The sequence below is a fragment of the Leptopilina boulardi genome, unplaced genomic scaffold (genome assembly GCF_019393585.1).
Source record: "Leptopilina boulardi isolate dan_hultmark-lab unplaced genomic scaffold, ZJU_Lbou_2.1 LbouV2_1, whole genome shotgun sequence".
Lineage (NCBI taxonomy): Eukaryota > Metazoa > Arthropoda > Insecta > Hymenoptera > Figitidae > Leptopilina > Leptopilina boulardi.
The window spans coordinates 538,102-563,744 of record NW_026137640.1 but is presented as its reverse complement, the minus strand read 5'-3'; the positions used below and the strand labels follow the sequence as shown (position 1 = coordinate 563,744).

The following is a 25,643-nucleotide window of genomic DNA, read 5'->3' as shown; positions in this document are numbered from 1 at the left end:
GTCCGTCCGATTCTTCCTAAAAAACTAACCAAAAATAAAGTATATATATAGTAACGAATCTTCAATTCATCCTAACACAGGAAACATATATTATCTTCTAATGATTTTCAATTAAATACGATAACTATATATATTATATACCGCAGTGGATGATAATTCGTGAGTAACTTTAAAACAAAATTTATTATAAATTTAATAGAGTAAAAAAGAAATTATTTATGGTATATATATATATATATATATATATATATATATATATATATATATATATATATATATGAATCAGAGTTACAATCATTCGACTCATTTTAGTAATGGTTGTCCTGACATCGGTTGACCCTTGATGATTAAAAATAATGTTTTTATCTTTTGTGGAGGGAGCAGCATCTCTCTCGCTAACTCACTCTCATACACGCATAATATTTTCTCTCTCTTTGTCGTTCTTTTTTTCTTTTTTCTCTCCTTCTCTCTCTCTCTCTCTCTCTCACACACACTCTTTACATTCAAATCTTCTGTCTCGGTCATGCGTATTTATTCTCACATAAATGTGTTCATCTGTCTGCCTATGTACATACGTTCACGACGAGCAGGCAAGGAAAGATAAGGGAACCACTGTTATTTTTGTACTATAGCCGGATAGCAACAGTGTATATATGTCTTCGCAGGCTTCGAGGATATGCGATTTTTCTTCCACTTAAAAAAAAAATGAATTAAACCTTTAAAATTTTTAAATATAGATTTTATTATTATTTTGTTACTTCTTTTATAATTAAACATTTTTTTCGTCGAGGAAAAATCTAAAAATCCCATGGGATTCGAACTCTTCATTTATCAACGCAAATCGAGAACGCTAACCACTAGACTACGATCATTATACGAGATCAATTTCTGAATTTATAGTTTTTTTAAGGTACAAACTTTAAGTACATCGATTTTTGATAGAGCCGCAAACAAATTTTAATTGTGTAGTTATCTAAATTAGAACCGGTTTTTTTTCATTAAAATTTAAATTGAAAATAACTATCGTAGGTTATTTTTTTGAGGGGGGGAGAAATGTTTAACATAAATAAAATTCTATTGATCCCGAATTCTATAGATCGAGATTTTGATATATATCTGAAGTTTGAACCTTGTACCTCACATATAGAGGTTGTGTAATGTTTAACAACTTTATCAGTTTTGTTATTGTCGTATACGCATAGTTTTCATGGTTTTCTTTCAAAGAAACAAAAATCGTTTATTATCGCTCATCAAAATACCCACAGAAATTATTATAATAAGAAATAAATTCTGCCACGGAAAAAATGTAACATAGAAACAGCGAAAATTTCTACGATAATAGTAAAAATTTAATTGTTCCAATTGTTCCAAATAAATCTTTGACATTTAAACATCTGATTAATTCGTCTTAAAGATTATATTATTATTATATTATTCCATATGTAATTCTAAGAAATTATTTGTAATTAAATTTTTGTTTTTTGTTCCAGTTTTGGAGTATGTGGAATCAACAGAAGATGATCGAACATTGCAAAATGAAAGAGAAACAATTTTGGTGGATGCTGCAACATTGGCTGATGAAAATAATGTTGAGATTGTAAAAAACAAAAATTATAATGTTCTTCGGGAACTTGATCAACATCAACAGCAAATTGGTTATTCAAGTGCTGCTGAAGAAGGTGGAGACGGCGTGGGCGTGTTGGAGGCGGGTCAACCGGAAACAGAAAATGGCGGTTTAGTTGAGGCAACTGTTGTTGAATCGGTGGCAGCACCGGTTGTTGCATCAGTTACCGATCTTGAGGACAATACAAATCTTACATCGTATACCCTCATCAGACAATTGGGCTATCATCCAACTCAACACATCATTCATGAGAGGTAAGTTTGAAAAAAAATTTGCGTTTTTAAATCTATATATCATGTATACCATAATCCCATATTATGTTATCATTCAATATTATTCTAATTAAATTGAGATCATTTTTGTAATTGTTACGCGTTACGTTACGTTATAATGCGTTACGGATTATCTATAAGTTAAATTTTAATAAATTGTAACATATAAATATTAGACTTACTGTTTTTTAACTTTATTTTTGTTTTAAAGCATTATGGTAACGTAACGCGTTACCACATGTAACTAACTCTCTAAATCTGAATTAGTAACAATTTTAACTAATTTGAATTAGTGACTCACTTTTTGCTTTTGAATTAGTATTTAACTAATTAATATGTATAGTAAAAGATAAATTCTTATTTTAACTATTGAATTAGTATTTAATAATTTAAATGCGAAATATGATTCGCTAATTCAAATCAGTTAAAATTTTTACTAATTCGAATTTGGAGAGTAAGGTACAAATAAACAAATTTTTAATTAAATTTAAAATTACTATAAATACTAAAGTAACGTTATTTATTTAAAAAGTATTGCGAAATATTCTGAAGTATCTTGAAGTATTTTAAATTATCTAAAGTATCCTGAATTATCTTGAAGTATTTTAAATTATCTGAATTATCCTGAATTATCTTGAAGTATTCTAAATTATCTGAAGTATTCTGAATTATCTGAAGTATTCTGAATTATCTTGAAGTACTTAAAGTAACGTGAATTATCTTTATTATATTAGAAAATATCCTGAAATATTCTGAATTATCTTTAAGTATTTGAAATATTTTGAATTATCTGAAGTATCGTAAAATATCCTGAAATATACTGAATTATTCTGCAAAATTTTTGAAATATCCCAAATTATCTTGAATTATTTAAAGTATTTTGAATTATCTGAAGTATCCTAAATTTATTTTGAAGTATTTTGAATTATTTAAAGTAACGTGAATTATCTTTAGTATCGTAAAATATTTTGAATTATCTGAAGTATCCTAAATTATCTTGAAGTATTTGTAGTATTTTTGGAATTATCTTAACTATACTGAATTATCTAAAGTAATGCTTATTATTTAAATTATTGTAAAATATCCTGAATTAACTAGATATATTTTGAAATATCCTGAATTATTTTGAAGTATTTTGAATTATCTGAAGTATCCTATATATATGAGGTATCATAAAATAGCCTTGAAGTACCTTGAAGTGTTACGCAAATCTCACAGTTGCAGCTTTTCAAGTTTATCTATAATGTTTACAAGCATTTGCAGTAGGAGTGTAATTTGAATCATATATATATAACTTATGACAAGGATTATAACACCTGATAAAGTGATAGTTATAATCTACATCTAATCTTCGATATATAGTGTTATAAATAATCTAAGGTTATCTTCTTTTCTTTTCCCCTAATTACAGGACATTTTTAACACAAAATGACAATTCATCGAGTTATCATCATCATCAACATCATCTAGGGGATAATTTAAGGGAGGAGCAACAGCAACAGGTCTCTCATCCCCACCAACAGCAATCCTCGCATCACGAAGAGCATGAGCACATCGGACAAGAGCAACAACAGCAGCAGCAGTACGTGCAACTTGGGGCGGGAGAAATTCCGGTTATTCCTGCGGGAGGGGATAGCCGCTTAAACCCGACGGAGGTCTCCGTCCCGTCGGAAGGGAATCGCCTTGCCAGTCACATGCCTCATTCCAACACGATGCATCGATACGGTATCGAGACGCTCTCACCGGCGACTGAGCATCATCATCACCATCATCATCATCATCTAACTAATCTTGCCATTAATTTACGACAAATTGAAGATCATAATAATCATCATCATCATCATCAACAACAACAACAGGATCCCGACAATGATGATGATGAAAGAGTTAATATCGCAATGCGTACTCCAATTAGAGGTGATTATTCATTAGGTAATATATTTCCTAATATAACAACTGCCGGTACAACGACAGAAACTGGAAACAATAATAGTGGTGATGAACATCAACAACATCATCATTCACATCTTGACGATGTTGTTCTTCATGATGATCCATATCTTCAACATCAAATTCGTGGATCATCAAATACAGTAACTGGAACGACAACAAGTGCAGGTGGTGTGTCACCACAAGTTACTAATACTGTTCGTGCATCGGGCAGTTCACCAGGATCAAGTAGAAGTCCTCATGATGATCAGGGATTGTCGCCATCGCATCGTCACGTGCAACAACAACAACAACAGGATGACGGCTACAGTCCCAATGATCAAGGTCGTCTTCAATCACTCACGCATTTAACGACAATGCAACCACCTTTAACATCAGTGCAGACAAGTCAAGGTCTTCAGGATTCAGGACGAGTGTCGGCTGAACATATTTACATTGATTCAATGTATGGAACACATCCGACGGGTACATCACATCATCATCATCATCATCAGGAACATGAACAAGGACCATCCACACCACCGGGACTTACAAGGTTAGTTCTTCTTCTTCTTTTTTCTTCATTTTGTCGAAAATTTTATGGGCCAATCATAAACCACACTCAGAAAAAAGATATATGTTTGAACCAAATGTACCATTTTTTTATATTTATACCCAATTTTTTGGTTAGTTGAAACAAAATTTGTTTAATTCAAATAAATATTTATTTAATCTAAATAATTGTTTGGTTTATTTTAATAAATTTTTTGAACAAAGAAAAAATTTGATTGAGCTAAATAAACGTTTGGTTTATGCGACCAAATGTTTGGTTAACTTTATATCAATGCATTTTGTTGATTTAACCAAAATTTGGTTGCTTCAAACGAATTTTTTTCTGAGTGCAATTTTTCATTTTTTTAGACCCCCTCCCCATTGTTACCATTGCGTTAAATGTATTTTTATAGACTTTTTACCCCCCCCCCCCTCCAAAGGGAGCAAAAATCAGAGTTTAATTAGTTAATTTCACTCCGTGCACGTGATATTGTTTTTTTAATTATTTTTTTTATTTAAATCAGAAGTTTATATTAATTATAACTAATCATTTTTATTCAATCGATAATTATGTTTAATTAAAAATTAGTAAATATGGCTTTGCTTTAATTTGATAATTTGCCTGCAAATTGTATAGTAAAATCTAAAATTATACACACATTCAAAAAGTATATGATGAACAGCGATAAGTTTCACTGGAACAGTGATATATATATATATTCAATAAAACAGCTAAAGTTTTTGCTATTCTAAAGAAACATATCGCTGTTGCAGATAAAGATTTTTGAATATAGTGAAAACTGAATCATTTTAGAAATAAAATACGTGAAATTTCACTAATTTTCATTATTTAACTAATTTTTTATGATTTAACTATATTAGTAAAATTTTTATTAATTGAAAAATTCATATAAAAAATATTTTAAAAAATTTGATTAAAAATTTGATTAAAAATTTGATTAAAAATTTTATTAAAAAATATTTTTAAATCTATAAAATAATTAAAATAAATCAAAATTAAATGCAAAATATTAATTATAATTAAGGAAAAATAAATGTGATGGAAATTTGTGAATTTTAGCTCATTTTGAAAAAAATGATTATCCGCAAAATGAAAATTGCTTCATTATTTTATATTTCCAAAATTGGTTATAAACGCATCGAGAAACATTTGAATTTTTTTTTTTTTTTTTTTTTTTTTAATGACTCTATAATGATCTATATATATACTTTAATTTCAATATTGTTGTTTAATCTTTTTTTGAGCGGTGAAAATTTTTGAAATTTATATATATTGATGGAAATAGAAATTCATTTAAAAATATTTTCTAAATTTTAAGACGCGGATCATCAGTTAAAAATATAAGAAAATTATTTATTTTTAGTATATATATGTATATAATGGGAACTTTGAACGATTTTTGCATGCGATATTTAATTGAAATTCAATATTTATGAATTTAGTTTTTTTTAAATTATTTTTTTAAATTTGATTAAAAATTTTTTAACTAATTTCTATAATATAAAATTTAGTTAATCAAATTTTTTTTAAATCAAAATTACGAGAATAAGTTAATTACGCTGAAAATCAGTCAAATTTTATGGATATTTAAATTTTGAATTTAATAATAATTAACAATTGTTATTTTTAAAAATATTAATTCATAATGATAATAATAATAATAATGATAATGATAATAATGGTGATTATTAATAATGTTAATTTTTATTGTTTTAATAAATATTCTGATTTACAATATAACTGTAACATTAAAAAATTACTGTTATTATTGTTATTTTTAGCAATTTTTATTAACATTTATTATTATATTAATTATTGTTAACAAAAAATTTTATGAAGTTGAATAATGAATTTTGAGTATCGTAAATAATAAAAATATTTTAGTATATCAAAATAGTAAAAAAAAAAATTCTAAACTATATTTGTAGAATTTAAAAAAAATATGCCTCTAAGTGGCCTCAAATAGTAAAACAATTATTGTTAATTATTTGTTTTCTGTTTAGTAATGATATCCTATAAAGAAATAATTGATTTTCAACAGTTAATTAATAATGCATTTGAGAATTCCTTTTTACGTTTATAACTTCAAGGTTATTTTAAAATATAATTAATTTTTTTTTTTTTAAACAAAATTTTCAAGTTCATTAAGCTCACTGAATTATTATTTACTTCTTAAAAAATAATATACTTCATAACCCGTGTGGAAAAGTGATGTGGGCCCCCAGCGGGGGCCCTTATGGATCGCCCTCATGCCATGAGGGCCGCATATGGATGATCCATAGGGGCCCCTCATGGAAACGACATGCTCATCGATGAGGGCGCCCGCATGGGCGATCCATGAGGGTGCCCCTACGGGCGCCCTTATGGGCCCTCACGTTTGCCCTCATCTTGCCCTCAAGTTTGCCATAATGTTTTTTAATCAATAATATTAATAATAAAAGTTAATTAATAATAAATAAGCTTAAGTTATGAATAAATAACATATTTATTTAATAATTATTCAATTTTAAATTAAATTCTTACTCAAATTGAATTTATTAATTAACGTTCTAATTAATTAACTGTCGGATATAATTAAAAGTAATAATAAATTAATTAATTAAAAAATTAAAAAATATTTAATTTATGCATACTATTAACGGATATTTTCATTTTTCAATTAATTCATACATAGAATTAATGATTAAACGCAAACCTGAGAAATAAATAAATCTAACGCATGGGGGGAATCGAACCTACGACCTACGGACTATGAACCTAACGCTTTACCAACTACGCTACGCACGCTACTTCAAAACGAATGCTAACTTCTTGATGCTATTTAAACTTCAAAAATACCTAACAAAGAAAAGTGCTTAACATCATTTAGTTAAAGTTAAGATATTAAATTATATTTTCCAATCAAATGCAATTTATAAAATATAATTAATTATATGCTTTATGATTATTATCATGAATCATCTCAGGCGAATTTTCAAAAAAGTGTAAATATATTTTTATTAAAAACGCGTTTTTCGTTGTTTTAAATCATTGGAAACATTCATTTTTTGTTGATAAAAAAATATTTGATTTTTGGACTTAGAAAATTTTGCTAATCGATCATGAGGGCGATCCATGCGGGCCCCTACGGTGGCCCTCATCTATTTTGCCATAATTGTGAGTGTTATTTTCAAAAAAGTGTAAATATATTTTTATTAAAAACGCGTTTTTCGTGGTTCTGAATCATTATAAACATTAATTTTTTGGTGATAAAAAAATATTTGATTTTTGGACTTAGAAAATTTTGCTAATCGATCATGAGGGCGATCCATGCGGGGCCCCTACGGTGCCCCTCATGGATTCGCCATAAGTGTGAGTGTTATTTTCAAAAAAAGTGAAAATATATTTTAATTAAAAACGCGTTTTTCATTGTTGTGAATCATTATAAACATTAATTTTTTGGTGATAAAAAAATATTTGATTTTTGGACTTAGAAAATTTTGCTAATCGATCATGAGGGCGATCCATGCGGGGCCCCTACGGTGCCCCTCATGGATTCGCCATAAGTGTGAGTGTTATTTTCAAAAAAAGTGAAAATATATTTTAATTAAAAACGCGTTTTTCATTGTTGTGAATCATTATAAACATTAATTTTTTGGTGATAAAAAAATATTTGACTTTTGGACTTAGAAAATTTTGCTAATCGATCATGAGGGCGATCCATGCGGGCCCCTACGGTGGCCCTCATCTATTTTGCCATAAGTGTGAGTGTTATTTTCAAAAAAGTGTAAATATATTTTTATTAAAAACGCGTTTTTCGTGGTTCTGAATCATTATAAACATTAATTTTTTGGTGATAAAAAAATATTTGATTTTTGGACTTAGAAAATTTTGCTAATCGATCATGAGGGCGATCCATGCGGGGCCCCTACGGTGCCCCTCATGGATTCGCCATATGGATCAGCCCTCATGGGCCCCCGCCGGGGGCCCCGAACTCTTGAGGGCAAGATCGTGGCTTTTTCCACACGGGAATATATAATTTTTTTCGAATCATTTAAAATAAATGGAAGTATTTTTTGCCCCTGGAAACAAAAATTAATAATAAAAATAGAATTAATTTTTTTAAATTAAATATACTTTCTAGTTACATAAATATATATAATAGATTGAAACTGCATATTATTAGCAATGTATAATATCCACCAGGTGACTGTCTTTTTATCATAATTTGCAATGATAAAATGTGTAAATAAATGCCAATATATCAGTCGTGTAAGTCGATTTGTGTAATCGAAATTTTAATTGTTAAGTAGTCTAATTTTCGATTAGTATAGAAAAAATCGTTCAACTTATCATCATTATATATATATATATATATTGTTGTAATCTCATATATTTGTACAACATATTTTTATATATTTTATTTTAATAAGAAAATTTTAAATTATGCTTAATTTATGAAATTGATATATTTTTTTTTTAAATCAAAAATGATACAATTTCAAAAAAAAAAGAGAGAAAAAGGTGTTTTGAAAATAAATTTGTATTTCTTTATATATAAATTTTAAAACATATAACTTTTGTTGGGTTGAAAGATGACGCATATAAAACACCCCCTCCTCCCCTTTGCCACACACTAAAAAAGAGAGGAAGAAAAAGAATATATTTGCCCATAAGCTTATAAGGGCGCACATGGGACTGACGCAAATAAACTTTGAAACGTTTATGAAAAACCGCCGATAGAAAATGATGCCCACTTGAAAATGGCCTATACCAACAATTCTTCAAAAAAACAAAGTGTGTTTTTGTGTTTATTGTTTCACGCGAAATTTCAAGCATATATATATATTTATATATGTATATACATATAACTAAATCATTAAAAACCGGGGAGAAAATCACTTTTTTTCTTCTTCAATTTTTGACTAAAATTTTTTAAATAAAAAATACAATACACATATAAAATTCGAATTTAATGAATGTATGGATTTTTTTTTTTAAATTTTTTAATTACACTTTACACATTTATCACAATAATATCATTTTGAATGACAAATTGAATGAAGATATTTTTTTTTTTTGAAAATTACATATAGAATGATAAAATTCATGTTTAATTATATATTAAAGCAGTCAAAATAATCAAAATTGGTGTATAAAAATTAAATATGTCTGGCGCCTAAAATTTTCTATTCATTTGAAAATTTCAGGGACAAATTATATAGTTTTGAATGAGTTTATGAAATCTATTTTTTTTTCTTTAGAATATATTTCGTTTTTCTGATGTGTTGACGTTTTTGCATATGAGAAAAAAATAAATAGAAATTTAGACATACCAAAACAATTTTTCTATTGTAAATACAAAACAAAAATGAAACATATATATATATATATATATATATATATATATATATATATGAGGTCAAGAGTAAATGATTAATTATATATTAACTAAACTCTGCTTTCATTCAAGCATACATGTATATTTGAAAAAAATATATCCTTTAAAATATATATTATTCATCACATTATAGGTCATGGTAATAAGTCACAAAAAAAAAAATTTCGATCTTTAAAAAAAATCAATAAATATATTTTGATTTTTGAAATAAAAGATGCGAGACAATAATGATTGAATAAATAATAATTTATAATTATAATAATATTATATTATATTATATATATTATATATATTATAATATTATATTATTTATTATTATAATAATTAAATCTTATAGTTTATAATTATAATATAATTATAATATAGTAACATAATGAATAATTAAAAAATTATAATTATTATAATATAATAACATAATAAATATAATAATAAATAAATAATAATAATATATAGTAAATCTAAAAATATTAATATATTTTTAAATATGTTTTTAATGTATTATTATTATTTATTTATTGTTTTTCATTTATTTATTATTATTATTATTATTATGTAATTTTGCCAATTTTTTTTTATTTAGCATAAAATTTTTTTTTTTTAATTTGTTGCACCAACAAACATTTTTTTTTAAATTAACAATTATTCAATTATCAGTGAAACAATTCTTTTTCTCCGTCAAGTATTTGTTACCTTGATATAAAAATAAACAATTTAAAATATAACAAAATTTTTCTTGAAGGTAGATACAGAAAAAAAGCTTTTTTCATAAATAATGATAAATTTCTATATATAAGAAAAATGCAATTTTTTTTTTTCATAAAGATTAGTGCGTGACCAATTTGATGTTAAAGAAACTCACGTGGACAGATGTTTACAATATTTGTATATATATATATATATGTATATATGCGTGTAACAAAACGAAGAAAAGTAATTAAAGTAACATTTTTTTTTTTTTTTGCCCGATACGGTAAAGACGCAGTCATATGTGGCGGGAGGTTTTGTGATACCAACATGTCCGGAACAACATAGGGAGGGGGGTGGGGGAAGGGAAATTGGGGTAAAACGAAGTTATACATATACACAACAGCTGAAAGTTAGTAATTTTTTTTCTATATGTCGGGAGAAAGGGTGTTAGAGTCTCATTTTTTTTTTTTTTTTTTTTTTTTTTTTTTTTTTTTTTTTTTTTTTTTTTTTTTTTTTTTTTTTTTTTTAAGTGAACAATAAATATGCGACGATGAGGGGGGAAATTGGAGTAAGGGGTAAACCAGGAGAGGGGGCGGAAGACATTTGAGCTATTTGTTGTTGAATGAAAAGAAGGAGGTGGAGAACTGTAATCCTGTCCACCTTCTTTTGCGCCTGCGTTTTCTGTTAGATTTCTACATCTTCAGTGTCAATTCATCCGCGGTGACAGATACGGAACCGTTCTGATTTTTTTATTTTTTGGTTTTTTTTAATTATTATCATTTTAATATCCAATAACAATTTTTTTTTTCTTCTTTAAGCAAAAATTAATTTTTTGTCAACCAAAGGAAGGTCATGTCGACAAGAGTGTGTCACGAAATGTAGTGAGTTATATGCTTATTAATTTATTGACATAGATATGTGGGCGTATTCATGGGGGATGAACACACACACATATATATACATATAGGAGATGTTTTATTTCTAGTTTGAATAATTATTATTTTAGCCAATTGATTTTCCAATTAATTAATTATTATTAAATAAAAATTATTTATTTACTATATATATATATATATATATATATATATATATATATATATAAAATATAAATATAATAATTTATGAATATAATTAATAATATTATAATTAATATATTATTATTATTGTATATTATATAACCAATATTGTATAAAATTGCTCACACACTAATCTTTATGAAAAAAGTTCATTTTTCTTATTTAGATATAATATTATTTATTTTGTTCATTGTCCTAAATATTAACAAATGGATTCAATTTTAAAGAATATTAAAAAAATATAACGAAACAATATTTTTGTTATAATTTTTCAAAAATTTTTATTTGGTAAAAATTAAAAATTTAGATAAAAATAAACAATTTCGGAATATTATTTTTATATATAGAGAGAATATATTTGATTGTTAAAAAAAAATTTTTTTATGTAGATTATGCAACAAGTCATGGGGTTAGCATTCAAATATATATATATAAAATGTGTATATATATATATATCAGAAAGTTGATAACCTCTCTCATTATGATTGGTAGGATAAAAAGAATATTCCCTTGACAAGAAAAATAAGATTTTTAAAAAATAATCTCGTTATTTTAAAGAGAGGTAACGATTTATACATATGTAATACACTTAATCACAAACGCTATAATTATAAATGAAAAATATTTTGTTTCTCATTTCTTCTTTTTTTTATTTCTTCTCTACATTACCATCGTATAAAAAAAAATTTCCAATTTTTATTGTCAGATAATTTTTTATCCAATTTTTTTAGTACGACTTTTCAGACTTTGTTGAAATGATTGGCAAATAAAAAATGAAGGTTATATCAGTATATCGATATATTCGACGGAAATACTTTTTTTTTTCTTTATATGTCTTTTTTAAGATTCTTAAATATTTGCCCTCGCTGATTAAACTAAGTATCGCCAATGTTATTTATAACAAAAAAAAAGTAACAATATAAAATTACTTTTTTTGAATAATTTTTAATTATACATAGATATAATTATCGATTGAAATATATATAGGGAACAAAAAAAAATTTTTTTTTCGGTGAAATTTATATTTTTCCTAACATTTGATGTTAAATTTCTTACCTATTCGCATTTTTTTTTTTTTTTTGCTCTCTGGCATCGTGAGAAGTATACACCTTTATCAGTTAAAGATTGAGATATTATATGACAGTCACAGGGCTATAACCCCGTTGCCATATTCACATAGGATATTAGATTTCGCGATTAATGCATTTCTTCTTAGACGTGAAGAACCTTTTTAATAAATATTATTTGCAATTTTCTTCATTGCAAATATAAAGATATGATTATGAGATTTATTAATTAATTATCCTCAAAATTTGAGTTTTTACCAAAAAAAATCCTGATTCTATTTTTGCGTGCACTTGATACGATTTATTGTATCTGTTTATATATGCACTGAAAAAAGAATTTATTTGATTGAAATATAATTTATATACTATTATCAAATACATATTTATTTGCATTAAATAAATATTTATTTGTATCAAATAATTGTTATTTAAATCAATAATTTCTGTATTTAAAATAAATACCATTTAATTGTATTAATAAAAAAAATTTCATTGAAACAACCAAATTTTGGTTGAATCAACCAAATAAATGTACACCCGTAGAGAAATGTTTTATTTGAACCATATATAATATATTTATGTTAAATAAACGTATATTTATCTCAGAGCCCACTAGCCCATTCATTTGGCGTAAATAAAATTTTTTTATTTAAATCAAATAAAAATTTATTTGGCTTTGAGACATTTCTCTGAGCGTATATGTATATTATTTTGCAGTTAAATCAACTATAAATTTATTTGGTTCAATAAAATTCTTTCTTCCTTGGAAAAATTGATTAAAATGAACCAAATGTTCATTTAGATCAAATAAATATTTATTTGAATCAAATAAATTTTGTTTAAAATAACTAAAAATTTTTGTTGATACAAAAAAATTGTATATTTCGTTCAAATAAAACTTTTCTCTGAGTGATAAATATAAATATAAATATATGTACTAAATATTTGAATCAAATAAATTTTTTTTGTGTGATTTATTTATTTATTTATTTATTTTTTTGTAAACTTTGAAGGAAAATAATGTAGAAAAAAAAGAGTTTGATGGAAAATGAGATTTAATAATTCGTATCAAGTGACAAAAGGGCACAAGAACACAGGAAGAAGAATTTCTAAACAATTCTACACGGAGAAAAATAAATAGTAATAATTGTAACATTTTCGATCAAAAATTACTACTTTCAAATAGTAATTTTGGACCTGCTCAAGAAATAGTAACTTTTGTTTCTTTTTAAAGAAATTTTACTTTTTTCAAAAAAGAATAATTCATCTCAAGGAATATAATTTTTATTAAAAGCTGAGTAATATTTAAAATGTCCCAAGCAATAAATGCTAGGATCGAAGCAACTTTTATTATGAATCGGAACAATTATTACTATTTCCTAAAGAAATAGTAATAACTTTTACTCGAAAAAGTAGTAATCGGTACTACTACAATGACGCGCCTCACATGTACGGGTGAAAGGAATTCTGTCGCGTGTGCAGCTGCGCGCCTGCGCGTTTGTCCACGACGTGATGAGAAGATGAAGCGAGTATAGAGAGCTATATATTTTCTCGTTTTATTTTAATAAATAAAAATAAAGCAGTGCGTTTAAAAAAAAATTTTTTAATTGATTAACACTCTTTATGCGTATTATATTCATTATTTCACAAGTTTCACTCCTTAAACATATTCACACTTACAATTAACAACTGAACATATCAGAAAATCTTACATCTATACGGATTAGAACCCTACCTACGAAACTTATATCTAAACGCAATAACCCTAAATCGCACGCTTTTTCACTAAGCCTCTCGGCCGTCGCAACCGCTGCACTCAAAACTGTAATTTACCCACATACCCCTCTTTAATAAAATGAATCATAAATTGTATTTATTTAGATAAGATATTAAATTAACATATAAAAATTTATAATAATAATAAAATAAATAAAATAAAATATTTCTACAAAATAAATAAGAATTATTTAAGCAAATGTTATAAAAATTTTATATATAAAACAGTTGGAATTGCACATTGTAGTATATAAAACTTTGAAGTATTAGCAAATAATAATTAATACTAATATACATAAAATCTTAAGAAGTTTATTTCTTTATGTTTTTTTTATTTATTTTATTATTATAGGTATAATAATTATTATATTATTTATTTTTATTATTTAATTAGATAGTAATTAATTAAAAGTTAATTAAGTAATCAATTGATATTCATTATATCCCAATCAAAAATTTACTATTGGCGCAGTACTGGCGCAGTACTGACAAGTAATGGCGCAGTACTGGCACCCAGTATTGGCGCCAGAGTTGGCGTAACTTTGGGATGATAACATTTTACCAGTATTGGCTACCAGAGTTGGCACCAGTACTGGTAACCACTGCTGGTTCAGTACTGGCTGAGTACTGGCAGTTTTGTAATTTCTTGTATACGAAAAGAAAGCTTTAACTGTAACAGAGATAAGTTTCACTCCAGGTAATACTTTTTTGGCATCAGAAGGAATTTTTGAAAAACTTTTTTAAGAAAATAAAAGTTGTTTTTTGATTTTTAACAAGTGTTGTCAAGAAAATTTTTTTAAAACTTTTATTTAAAAAATTATAATTTTTTTATAAACAAATTTATTTATTTTTAGTTTGGTCGTTTAAAATTTTTTTTTTGGTTCATTGCATATCTGAAAACAATAAGAAAATCTTGCAAAATGTTTTAGGCTTGGTCTCAGGAAACTTTTTGTTTAAATAATTTTAACCCACAGAAAAGCAAAATAAAATACATTTTAATTTTGAAAAATAAAATCAAGGTGAAAAAATTTTTATAAACAAAATATTTAAACAAAATGATTCATCAGATTCACTCTAGAACTTTTTTTTAAACTAGTATTAATCAAAAAGAAAATCTATTTGAGCCAGTACTGGCTCAATATCGGCTCAGTTGTAGTTTGCCAGTACTGGGAGGGTGGTACTGCAACAGTACTGATACAATTAAAATACCAGTACTGCATCAGTACAGACTGCCCAGTCTCGGCAGCCAATACTGAACCAGTACTGCGCCAATAGTGAACTCTGGTATAATACTGAAATTTTTGGTTGGGATACGCAGGAATTGCATACTTTGGAAATTGATATAAATAAATAAAATGTAGGAATTAAAAATTAATTTAAAATGCTAAAATTATTTATTGTCAAACTTTTTTTTATTATTATTATTATTATTATTATTATTTAAAACCATTTTTTGGCAACATATTCTTGACCATTGCCAAGGCGTGTCATGTACGTGATTTTTGCTTGAGACACATTTTCCCAAGTAAATAAAGTGTACTTGGAATCACACTGAACAACTTTGTACGCTTGATAGTGATCATCAAAATAACATTCAATTGCGCTAACAATCACGTTTAAATCATCAACTTCATTTGTGATTAAGTAATGAATGAAGTAAAACTCTGGTTCATCTTCGTTAAAATTAACCAAAATCATTCCAGGCTTAATAATTTCTCCATTAAAAGAGATCCAAGATGTAATTGATAAATTTTCAATTCGCAAGTCATTTGGCAAAATTTCGAAAAACGAGTCGTAATTTTTCAGATTTGAAGAATGAACACTTTTTACCGGACCTTTAGTAAACTCGTGGTTAGTATCAATTGGCTTTAAAAATTCGTAATTTAATTTCAGTTGTTCCTTTAACGCGATAGTATAAAGTATATTTCGTCGGGAGAGTGATACGTGAGCTACAATTTTTCCTGTTCTATGTTTTCGTTCGAAATTCATACAAGCAACATGCCACAATGGACCCAATAATTGCATTACTCTCGGGTAGTGAATAAGGAAGTGGTGCTTTGGTTTAAAGCAATTTGGAAATAATTCTTGCAATAGAGTGAGGTATTCTGTTATCATATAATCTAAAAGGTCAACGCAACCGAATTGAGAACACTTTGAACTAACACACAATGTTATCTGCTGCAAAAGAATTATTAGTCGCCAATGTTTCGAATCTTCCGGTACTAAATGGCCTATCATCATTGGTAAATTTCGAATTAAGCACATCATTTCACTTGCTGACATTGAAAATGTTTGATTTTTTAAATGAGTATCTTTCAATTCAGGTGGCTTATTTTGTTTGTCATGAAAATTATAATGAAAACCTTTTAAAATCGAATTAAATTCATCTACTGTAAAATAAGGATTGTCTTTAGTAATAAAATAGTATAAAATTTTACCCAAATCATAAGGACCGATACCCTCCAATATGTCGTGCATCAAGTCAACTACAATGTTTTCTACAAAATGAAAATCTGGCAAATCTTTAAAAACACTATCTTTCACTATTCCTGTCGTTTTACTATTCCCGTGTTGCTTATTTTGTTCATAATTTTCTTTAGTTCGAAGTTTGCACTGATTTTCATGAAAAATCGTATTGATCAATTTTTTGTTTATTAGACACATGCGGCAGAAAATGGAGGAATTAAAACTTTCAACTAATCCAAACATTTGTTGTAAGCCTAAATTATCTGCAGTGACACTAATTACTTTGAAATATATTTTTCTTTCTACGTTGTTTATAATTACTGTTATTCCATTAGTTTCTAAATTTTTTAACTGTTCTACGCCTGGTTTAAAAACTTCTACGTTATTTCTATCGAGAGCATTGAATATTCCAAATAAAAAAATGTTACTTAATTTTGACTGTAATCCGGGTGGTAGACATGGCATTTTCAAATATAATGCACCACATTTTTTAATTCCCTTGTGACTCCCAAGTGGGTTATTTGTCTCGTACTCATCGAAATATAAAATCAAGGGTAAAACAAATTTGTCTCCAAATTTCTCCATTTTCTGTCGCCATAAATCACCTTGAATTATATTTTGAAAAAGACTTGAAACGCTTTGTAACGAATTCACATATTCTACAACCTGGTTAAAAACATTTGACAAACTAAAAAATTTCGTAAAAACTGAAGCAATATTAATGTATTCAGCAGTAATTGGAACTTTCTTGATAACATTTTTACCATTTTCTTCTGTGAATTGCTCTTTATATCCCAAAGTGTGGCGAATAGGGGGAATAAATGTTCCTTTTTTTTTAAAAAATTGAAATCTTTTGTGTTCAGTATCAAAATTGTCAAGCGAACTTTGCAATTTATCGAACATATCTCGAATTTTACGAATTTCATTTGGGTCATCGTTTAGCAACTCTAATCTTGTTAGAACCGTATTCCGCAAAATATTTATAATTTCCGAATTAAAAAATAATTTCAAATCATCAATAAACATTTGAACTCTTTTTCTTGGCAGATCAGTGATGTTATACCATTTTGCAATTAGTATGGTCATTAAAAAATTCAACATGTCATTAAACTTATTTTTAGAATTTTTCAACACGTCATCATTTGCGTACTTTAAATCGAAATCTTCTTCAATTTTTTCCATTTCATCCTCAATGTCAACATTTAATGAATTCGTTTCAAAAAGTGTTTCTGGTGGTAAGCTATTAATCAAATCGTCACTCGGGACGTTATCAAAAATTTTATTTTGATTTACAAAATTATTTTCATTAAGATTGATCGAACTAGTTTCCGATGAACTCTGGAGATTTCGATTTTGAGAATTTGTTAACTCATGGTCTCGGGCTCTATGCCTTTGAAAACATCGAAAAATTGAAAAAGCCCTGTCACAATTTTTTTCTGAGCATTTAAAAATTGACAAATCAGAATGTGCAATTTTTATATGAATCAACAAATCATCATTGCTTTTCACACTTTCGTTACAAGTAAAACATTGAAACATTATGAAATTTTTAAAAAGCTAAATGCGCGTTAAACAAAAAATTACACGAAAGCCTGTGATCTAACCACGATTTTACTTGCTCAATAAGAATTTCCAAATATATATAGATAATAAAAACAAAACGTTTATATATACATCGATGAACACTTTTAGTTAAACGTTTTTTTATAATCCCATTAAAAAGATTATTTTTAACGTTTTAGTTAACAAATCTAAGATTTGTGAGACACAGAAAACGCAGCTATAATAGACAGCAATCAACAGCGTAAAAAATTTAACAATTTCAAAGTTTTACATCGATTGCATCGATACTATTTTTTAAACGATATCTAAAATTATATCAATGTAATGACTTATTTCGAAGTACATTATGTCTAAGTGAACGCTTTTTCGATCGTCAATTATTTCTGATGACGTCGTCTATCAATAAATCTAAGGTTTGTGAAACGTTAGGAACGTCTAAAGGTATACCATAACCAGCAGCTTGGACAAAAAGCCAAGAATTTAAAGCAGCAGGCGGGTAGTGACAGTCAACAGCGAAGCAAATTTTAAAAGCAATATCGACTGCATCGATAGTATTCTTTAAACGATATCTCAGATTATCAATAATGACGTAGGCGTCTTCTACTTGTGTTAAAGTTCCAATAAGAACCGGCAGTGGCTGAAGAGGCAATTTATTCTCAGTGTACTCTTTCCTCTTACGTTCCACAATTGTCTCAAGATTTCCAACATTCTGTAATATACAAAGTTTTTATTAATTATGCAAAATATACAAAATATTTTAAAATTTATAGAAAAAAAACTCACAGGTACGACAAGAAAAAATGATTCTCTACTCTCTGACAAAGTAGCTCTACGTTTTTTTGATACTCTTTGCTTTTTGTTATTCGATACTTTTCGCTGATTTTCTGGTATATCTACGTATGCCCTTTGTGTCAGAATAGGAAGTAAGTGCAAAACAATTGCATCTTGTTTATCTGTAACATTATAACTTTATAACTATTGACACATAAATTATGTATACAATATATTATATAGATTTACGTACCATTATCCACAATGCTTAAAGTTTTAAATAAAGCCAAATCGTCATTTTGCATTGTTATTTTGCATTTTTTTAACAATTCAATTAGTTTCAGTTTTATCAATGGCCATTTGCTTCTAAATTCATTTTCTTTATTTGGAAACTGGCGAGAAAAATCGACTTCGAGCTGAAAAAAAAGTATATATACAAAAATAAATATTAAATAAAAATATATTATTTTATACGAATTAAAAATATAATCGTTTGCATTAAAGTTTTATTCTATATACCAATTTATATCCGGTCTCACTGGCTAAACTCGGAAATGAATTTAAATATTCATCCACTGGCAAAGAATGATTTTTCAATGATTTTTGACGAGCATTAAATGTTTCACTCCAATAAAGTTTAATTCTTTCGATTGGTTCCAAGTTTTCTTTTAGCCATTGTAATTCAATTTCTTTATCTATAAAAATCATTCTAATTAATTATTCATTATATATTTATTATATATTTAATTTGTTTATTATTATTTTTTATTATAAAAATATTTTACTTTGCAAAATTTTCAATTATATCTCACTTAAAATCTTATAAATAATTATTTATTATATTTTGTTAAATAAAATGGTTAATTGTTTACCTGATGTATTATCGTCGAGAGCAATTTCATCAATTTGTTCCTCCTGGGAATTTGCCGACTTCGAATTTCCGACTAAAATATTGTCATTTCGCAATTTCTTTTTCATGTAGTTGTAAGAGCAATATAACTTGCCTTTAGCACCTTGTGCTCCAAATTTAGTTTTCTGACTCGGGATATAGTAGGCTGAGCGTTTTTCGCATTTGAAAATTGATTTAATCGCTTTAGTGTAAGTAAGAAATTGTCTTTTAGATATGCTGCAAATAAAAAAAAGTAAGAAATTATAGCATTAGAATATACTTAAAGACAGATTAACTTACACAAATTTTAATAATTTTCCATCTTCACTATCAGAAACGGCCTTCTCTGTTTCATATTTTATAATTTCTCTGGCAAGACGATCTGGTTTTTTCAGTCTTTCATTTGGCAACTTATGATTTGCACAAAGAATTGCACGCCCTTCTATAGTTAATTTTAAAATTTCTTTCAAATTCTATAAATAATTAAATTTAGAATAAAATTATTGTAAATTATATATGAATAATATTTCATTTATGAAAAAATTATAACAATTTTTAGAATAAATCATCATACTACTGCTGCGACATCAGCATCTGTTATTATTTCACCGTAATCTTCATCAAACTGTGTACTTCCTGGCAATACAAATAAATCATTTTGTTTATCATTCATTGACTGTACTGATAAAACATTTTCATTTACTCCTTTGGAATTTGAAACGGTTGAATCTCGGTAAATTTGTCTATTTCCTAACTCTTCACGTACATCAGTTTCCGAAGGCATAGAATGCGATTGTGGTAAAAAATTTGATTGTTGAATTATCGATTCTGCTGATGAGGATATTTTTTCAGTTTCGTTAACAGAAGGTGGAGTAGTAAAATTGTGTGAGACCGGTTGAAGTTGAGCATAATTGGAATTGTTTAGCGATGCAAATTCATCTATTTAAAAAATATGATTTTTTTAAATAATCGATTAATATATACTGCTCGAATTTCAAGGCCGATCGATTTTCCAAAGAAAACAGACCCACAATTCGACCAGCGAGAACATCGAAAATAATATTTCTGGCGTTAGAAATTAGAATATTAAAACGTTTACGCGTATACATACTTGTCGCTGGCACAACCGATTTCTGAATGTTATCAAATGTTGATGGATAGAATTCACGATTTTCCGGAGGAAATATAAATCTTTGATAATTTTCGTTATTTGTCTGAAGCTGCTCATTTCGATAAAAAGGACTCTGATTATCCCAGTGCGACATTTTTATAGAACGCTATGTCATTAATTTACCAGCTATATCAAAAAATGATTATATATTTCATTAACTTTGATTATAATTATATATTTAATAAATAAATATTATAATATTATTATATAATAATAATAATTAATATTATAATAATATAATAATATTATAATAATATTATAATTATAATATAATAATAATAATAATATAATAATAATATAATAATAATATTATAATATTATAATAATATTATAATAATAATTATAATTATATTATAATAATATTATAATAATATTATAATTATATAATATTATAATAATATTATAATATTATAATTATATTATTTGATTATAATTTTCTAATTAGAAATGTACATACAATAAAATAGAAGTGACTTAAATTCGATACAAATTGATTTGAGGAAACAAACTTAACCTTATTTCGTTTGCGAGTGTTATTTTTAAAAACAAATCTATTGAAGTTGCGTGCAATAAACTTCGTTTCAATATATAATTTTTTGTTCTTGAAGATGGGAATCATCAAATAGTATAATTTAAATAATATCTGTCTTTAAGAAAGAATATATATCTAATGTATTGAATACGTGAATTTTATGATAAGCGACTTCTTGTATATATTTATATAACTGTTCACATAACTTACTTGAAAAAAGTCTCAAATTTGATGAATTCTATCCTTGATGATCACTTATATTTGTAAAATTAACCACTTTCATAACCTTGCTTTCTTTGCTTTCTAACCCGAAAATGTCGGATCACTTTAACAACGTCAGGCTACGATCGCTGCGCATGACCGTAGTGACGTAATCACACACCCACAGGCGTATAGTAGTAGTGGTACGGATTACTACTTTTTCGAGTAAAAAGTTTGTTCTGCAATAGTAAAAGTTGTTTCTTGCAGAAGCAATTTTTATATTCCGCAGTAGTGCTTATTAGAATTTCTACGAGTAATATTTAAAAAATGTTAAATGTAAAAATTAATACAAAATTTAATAAAATTTACAATGGCGTTATAAAATTTAAAAATCGCAAAGCAATTTCCATTACATCTGTAGTAATTTTTAAAGTGACTACTGTAATAATTACTATTAGTAATTTTTACTACCATAAATAGTAATATTTACTTCATGAAAAGTACATTTTACAATTAATAGTAATTTTTACTAGAAAAATATAATTATTACTATTCCATAGGAATTATTACTAGTAACTCAGCTCCATTTTTCTCCGTGTAAGAGAATAGTTCGTCCAGCTTCTCAGAAGAAACTTGAGGTCGTTATTGAGCTGGGCATTTATACATAACACACGTATTCATTTATATTGTATATACAAATAGGAACGCTCATTTACACTCGTGCGCATAAATAATAAGCTAAAGTTTCTCTCGATTCAAGCTAAAGGACCTAATCAAATACCTGCTTCTGTCATTTGAAAACTATTTTTTTTTCTTCATTCGCATTAACAACTTCCTGACTACTTAGAATTTTTTATTAGTTTTGTTATATATATATATATATATATATATATATATATATATATTAATTTTTTTATTGCAACATTTCTCTCCCGGAACATATATATAATTATACATACAGAAAAACCCGCATGAGAAAAGTACTTTCTTATTCAATATGCACTTTAAACGAATTTTTTTTTTTTGAATTTGAAAAATTTTAATTAAATTAAATATAATAAAACGATAACATTCGGACAAATTAATTTTTAATAAAATTTATTTATGTTATGTTTATGACAGTTTTACCTTGATTAAAAGTTCCTTTTTATTTATATGAGATCGAAATAAGTTTTTATTGAATATTTAGAAGAAGACATAAACATCAATTGTTTGTATTGCTGTGTATTTTCATTTCAAACTTTCAAAACATAACCTATAATTTTTGTCTCTTAAGTCCCTTTCTTCATATATATATATGAAAAAAAAAAAATTTATTTGATTCAAATAATTCGTTATATACATTTTTTTCAAATGTATATGTAACGCTTCGTGGAAACAGGGACCTTATAGTGACAAAAAAAATTTTAGGTTATGTTTGTGATTTTTGGATTGAAAATGAAGAGGATCTAATAAAAGCTTGATGTTTATGTCTTTATTATATACAAATTATTCAATAGAAGATTTTGATTATACATAATTAAAAATGAACGTTAAATCAAATCACTAAACATAACCTAAAATTGTTTGTCTCTTTTCCCGTGACAAGGAAAATAAAAATTTATTTATAATGTAGAAACTTGCTTTTAAGTATACATGTAGTTTTGCAGAAACATTGTTTGCAAGTTGCATTTGTGAGTTTTGTACTTTTTTTTTTGTTTTCTTAAAAGGTAAAATATATATTGTAAAACGGAAACTCTAGCGGAACGCGTGCGCGCATTGTTATTTTACTTTCTTCCTGATACATTGCGAACAAAGTATATATATGTATAGTTACAAGTTTCCATGGTAAAAAAGTAAAGAAGTATTGTATACATATATATATCGTTGAACAAGTATAACACTCGTGCGTAGAATCATGTACCATTTAACACGTGTGGCACTTAAGTGCGTCTTGGTATTAGTCAAGAAACTTGACCGGCACATACAGTTCATTCCATTCAGAAATAAAACTTTTTTCGTCTCCTATATGTATATATATATATATATAAGAGTAAAAGACATATCCCGAAACATATCCGAGACAGAGAAAACCGCTAATTCATTCACAAGTAGCTCAAAGTGCCAACACTCATAGGTACCAGAAAACAATTGCATGAAACCGTAATATGCAATTAAAGGTTTATTCTTTTATTTTATTTGCTTTTTTTCATCTTGATTTTATAAATAATACTCTCTAAATGTAAATTAGTAAAAATGTTTACTAATTTAAATTAGTAACTCACTTTTTGCTTTAGAATTAGTTAAATTTTACTAATAGTTAGTAAAAGTTACTAATAATTAGTAAAATTTTACTAATTCAGAAGCAAAAAGTGAGTCAGTAATTCAAATTAATAAACATTTTTACTAATTCAGATTTAGAGAGTAGAAAATCTTATATTCACAGAAAATTAAAAGGCATTAAAATAAGCTGCAACGCTTCTTATTTTAATCCAATTTTGCTTATTTTAATCCATTTTGGTATTAAAATAAGCAAAATTGGATTAAAATTAGAAGCGTTGCAACTTATTTTAATGCCTTTTAATTTTCTGTGTTAAGATTACTCGAGGGGGAATTTACTAGTTAAAAAAACGTGTACACTGGACTACCGGTATTACACCTTATATTACCCTTATTACTAAGTTATTACACGTTATTACAGAGTATTATACACATTATTAGAGAGATATTACAGATTTTTTTGCGTTATTACAGCACCGTAATAACGCATTATTATTACACGTTACGGTATTACACGTTATTACACAAGTATTACAGGAAGAGTGTACACTTGACTACCTGAGTAAATTCCCCCTCGAGATTACTCTTAAATCAAATGAATTTTAAAAATCTTAAAATAAAATTTTTCTTTTTAGTGTATTATAACTAAGCGCGAATTAGTTAAAAAATTTTGCCATTTATTCTAATATTTGACATACATAATTTATTATCAAATGTCAAAAATTAGTTAACTAAGTGCAAATTATTTCTTTTTTATATAAGTAAATAATATATAAAGTTTCATATATATATTTATATTCGTCATTCTGAATGCACTGAAATGCAAACAAATAAACTTATATGCGCAGATGATAAAATTTTCAAATGATTCATTCTTTCTCATCGCATATAATAAATCATCATTATAGAATATATTGTGTTGAGAAGCATTTTTCTAAATTGTTGCGTTTTTATTTAAATTCGTCTACACTTTTGTTTCACACTGCGATTTTCCATACTCGCGAGAATGTGTGACTCATTCTCGCGATATTTTCAAATCAGTGAAATTCCACAATTTAATTAATAATTATAATTCTGCTAAATAATTATCGATTCGATTAAAGTGTAATTTTTTACAGGGGTTTGAAATTTTTTTTTTTAACTTTTGCGCATTTTTGTTGGCAATTAGTTCTGTTAGTCATCATAACCTCCAATTATTATTCCTTCTTAAAAAAGGAACACAGAAAATTATAAGGTATTAAAATAAGCTGCAATAACGCTTATTATTTTAATCCAATTTTGCTTATTTTGATACCAAAATGGATTAAAATAAGCAAAATTGGATTAAAATAATAAGCGTTTTGCAGCTTATTTTAATACCTTTTAATTTTCTGTGAATAGGTCTGAAAGACCGAGAAAAGCACTAA

General features: G+C 26.5%; 2 protein-coding genes and 1 long non-coding RNA gene across 6 annotated transcripts in view; 1 reads left to right on the top strand and 2 right to left on the bottom strand.

Moving 5' to 3' along the window:
• The window catches only part of LOC127281838 (uncharacterized), a 133,074-nt gene that overhangs the window by 28,673 nt on the left and 78,758 nt on the right, over window positions 1-25,643 (bottom strand). The gene's annotated exons all lie outside the window — the stretch shown is intronic.
• LOC127281066 (box A-binding factor-like) overlaps window positions 1-25,643 on the top strand; it is a 71,063-nt gene that overhangs the window by 28,529 nt on the left and 16,891 nt on the right. For all 4 annotated transcript variants that reach the window (XM_051304768.1, XM_051304592.1, XM_051304679.1 and 1 more), the window contains exons 2-3: window positions 1,491-1,878; window positions 3,308-4,381. In XM_051304768.1, coding sequence (XP_051160725.1) covers window positions 1,491-1,878; window positions 3,308-4,381 — 1,462 coding nt within the window. The remainder of the gene's footprint in view (window positions 1-1,490; window positions 1,879-3,307; window positions 4,382-25,643) is intronic.
• LOC127281565 (uncharacterized) lies at window positions 15,757-22,764 on the bottom strand. The gene is made up of 9 exons (XM_051305357.1): window positions 21,988-22,764; window positions 21,186-21,371; window positions 20,649-21,013; window positions 20,375-20,547; window positions 20,058-20,311; window positions 19,705-19,880; window positions 19,439-19,601; window positions 19,198-19,367; window positions 15,757-19,123 (listed from the first exon to the last, which is right to left on the bottom strand). The coding sequence occupies exons 2-9, from the start codon at window positions 21,337-21,339 to the stop codon at window positions 18,788-18,790; spliced, it is 1,791 nt and encodes a 596-aa protein (XP_051161314.1). The 5' UTR covers window positions 21,340-21,371; window positions 21,988-22,764; the 3' UTR covers window positions 15,757-18,787.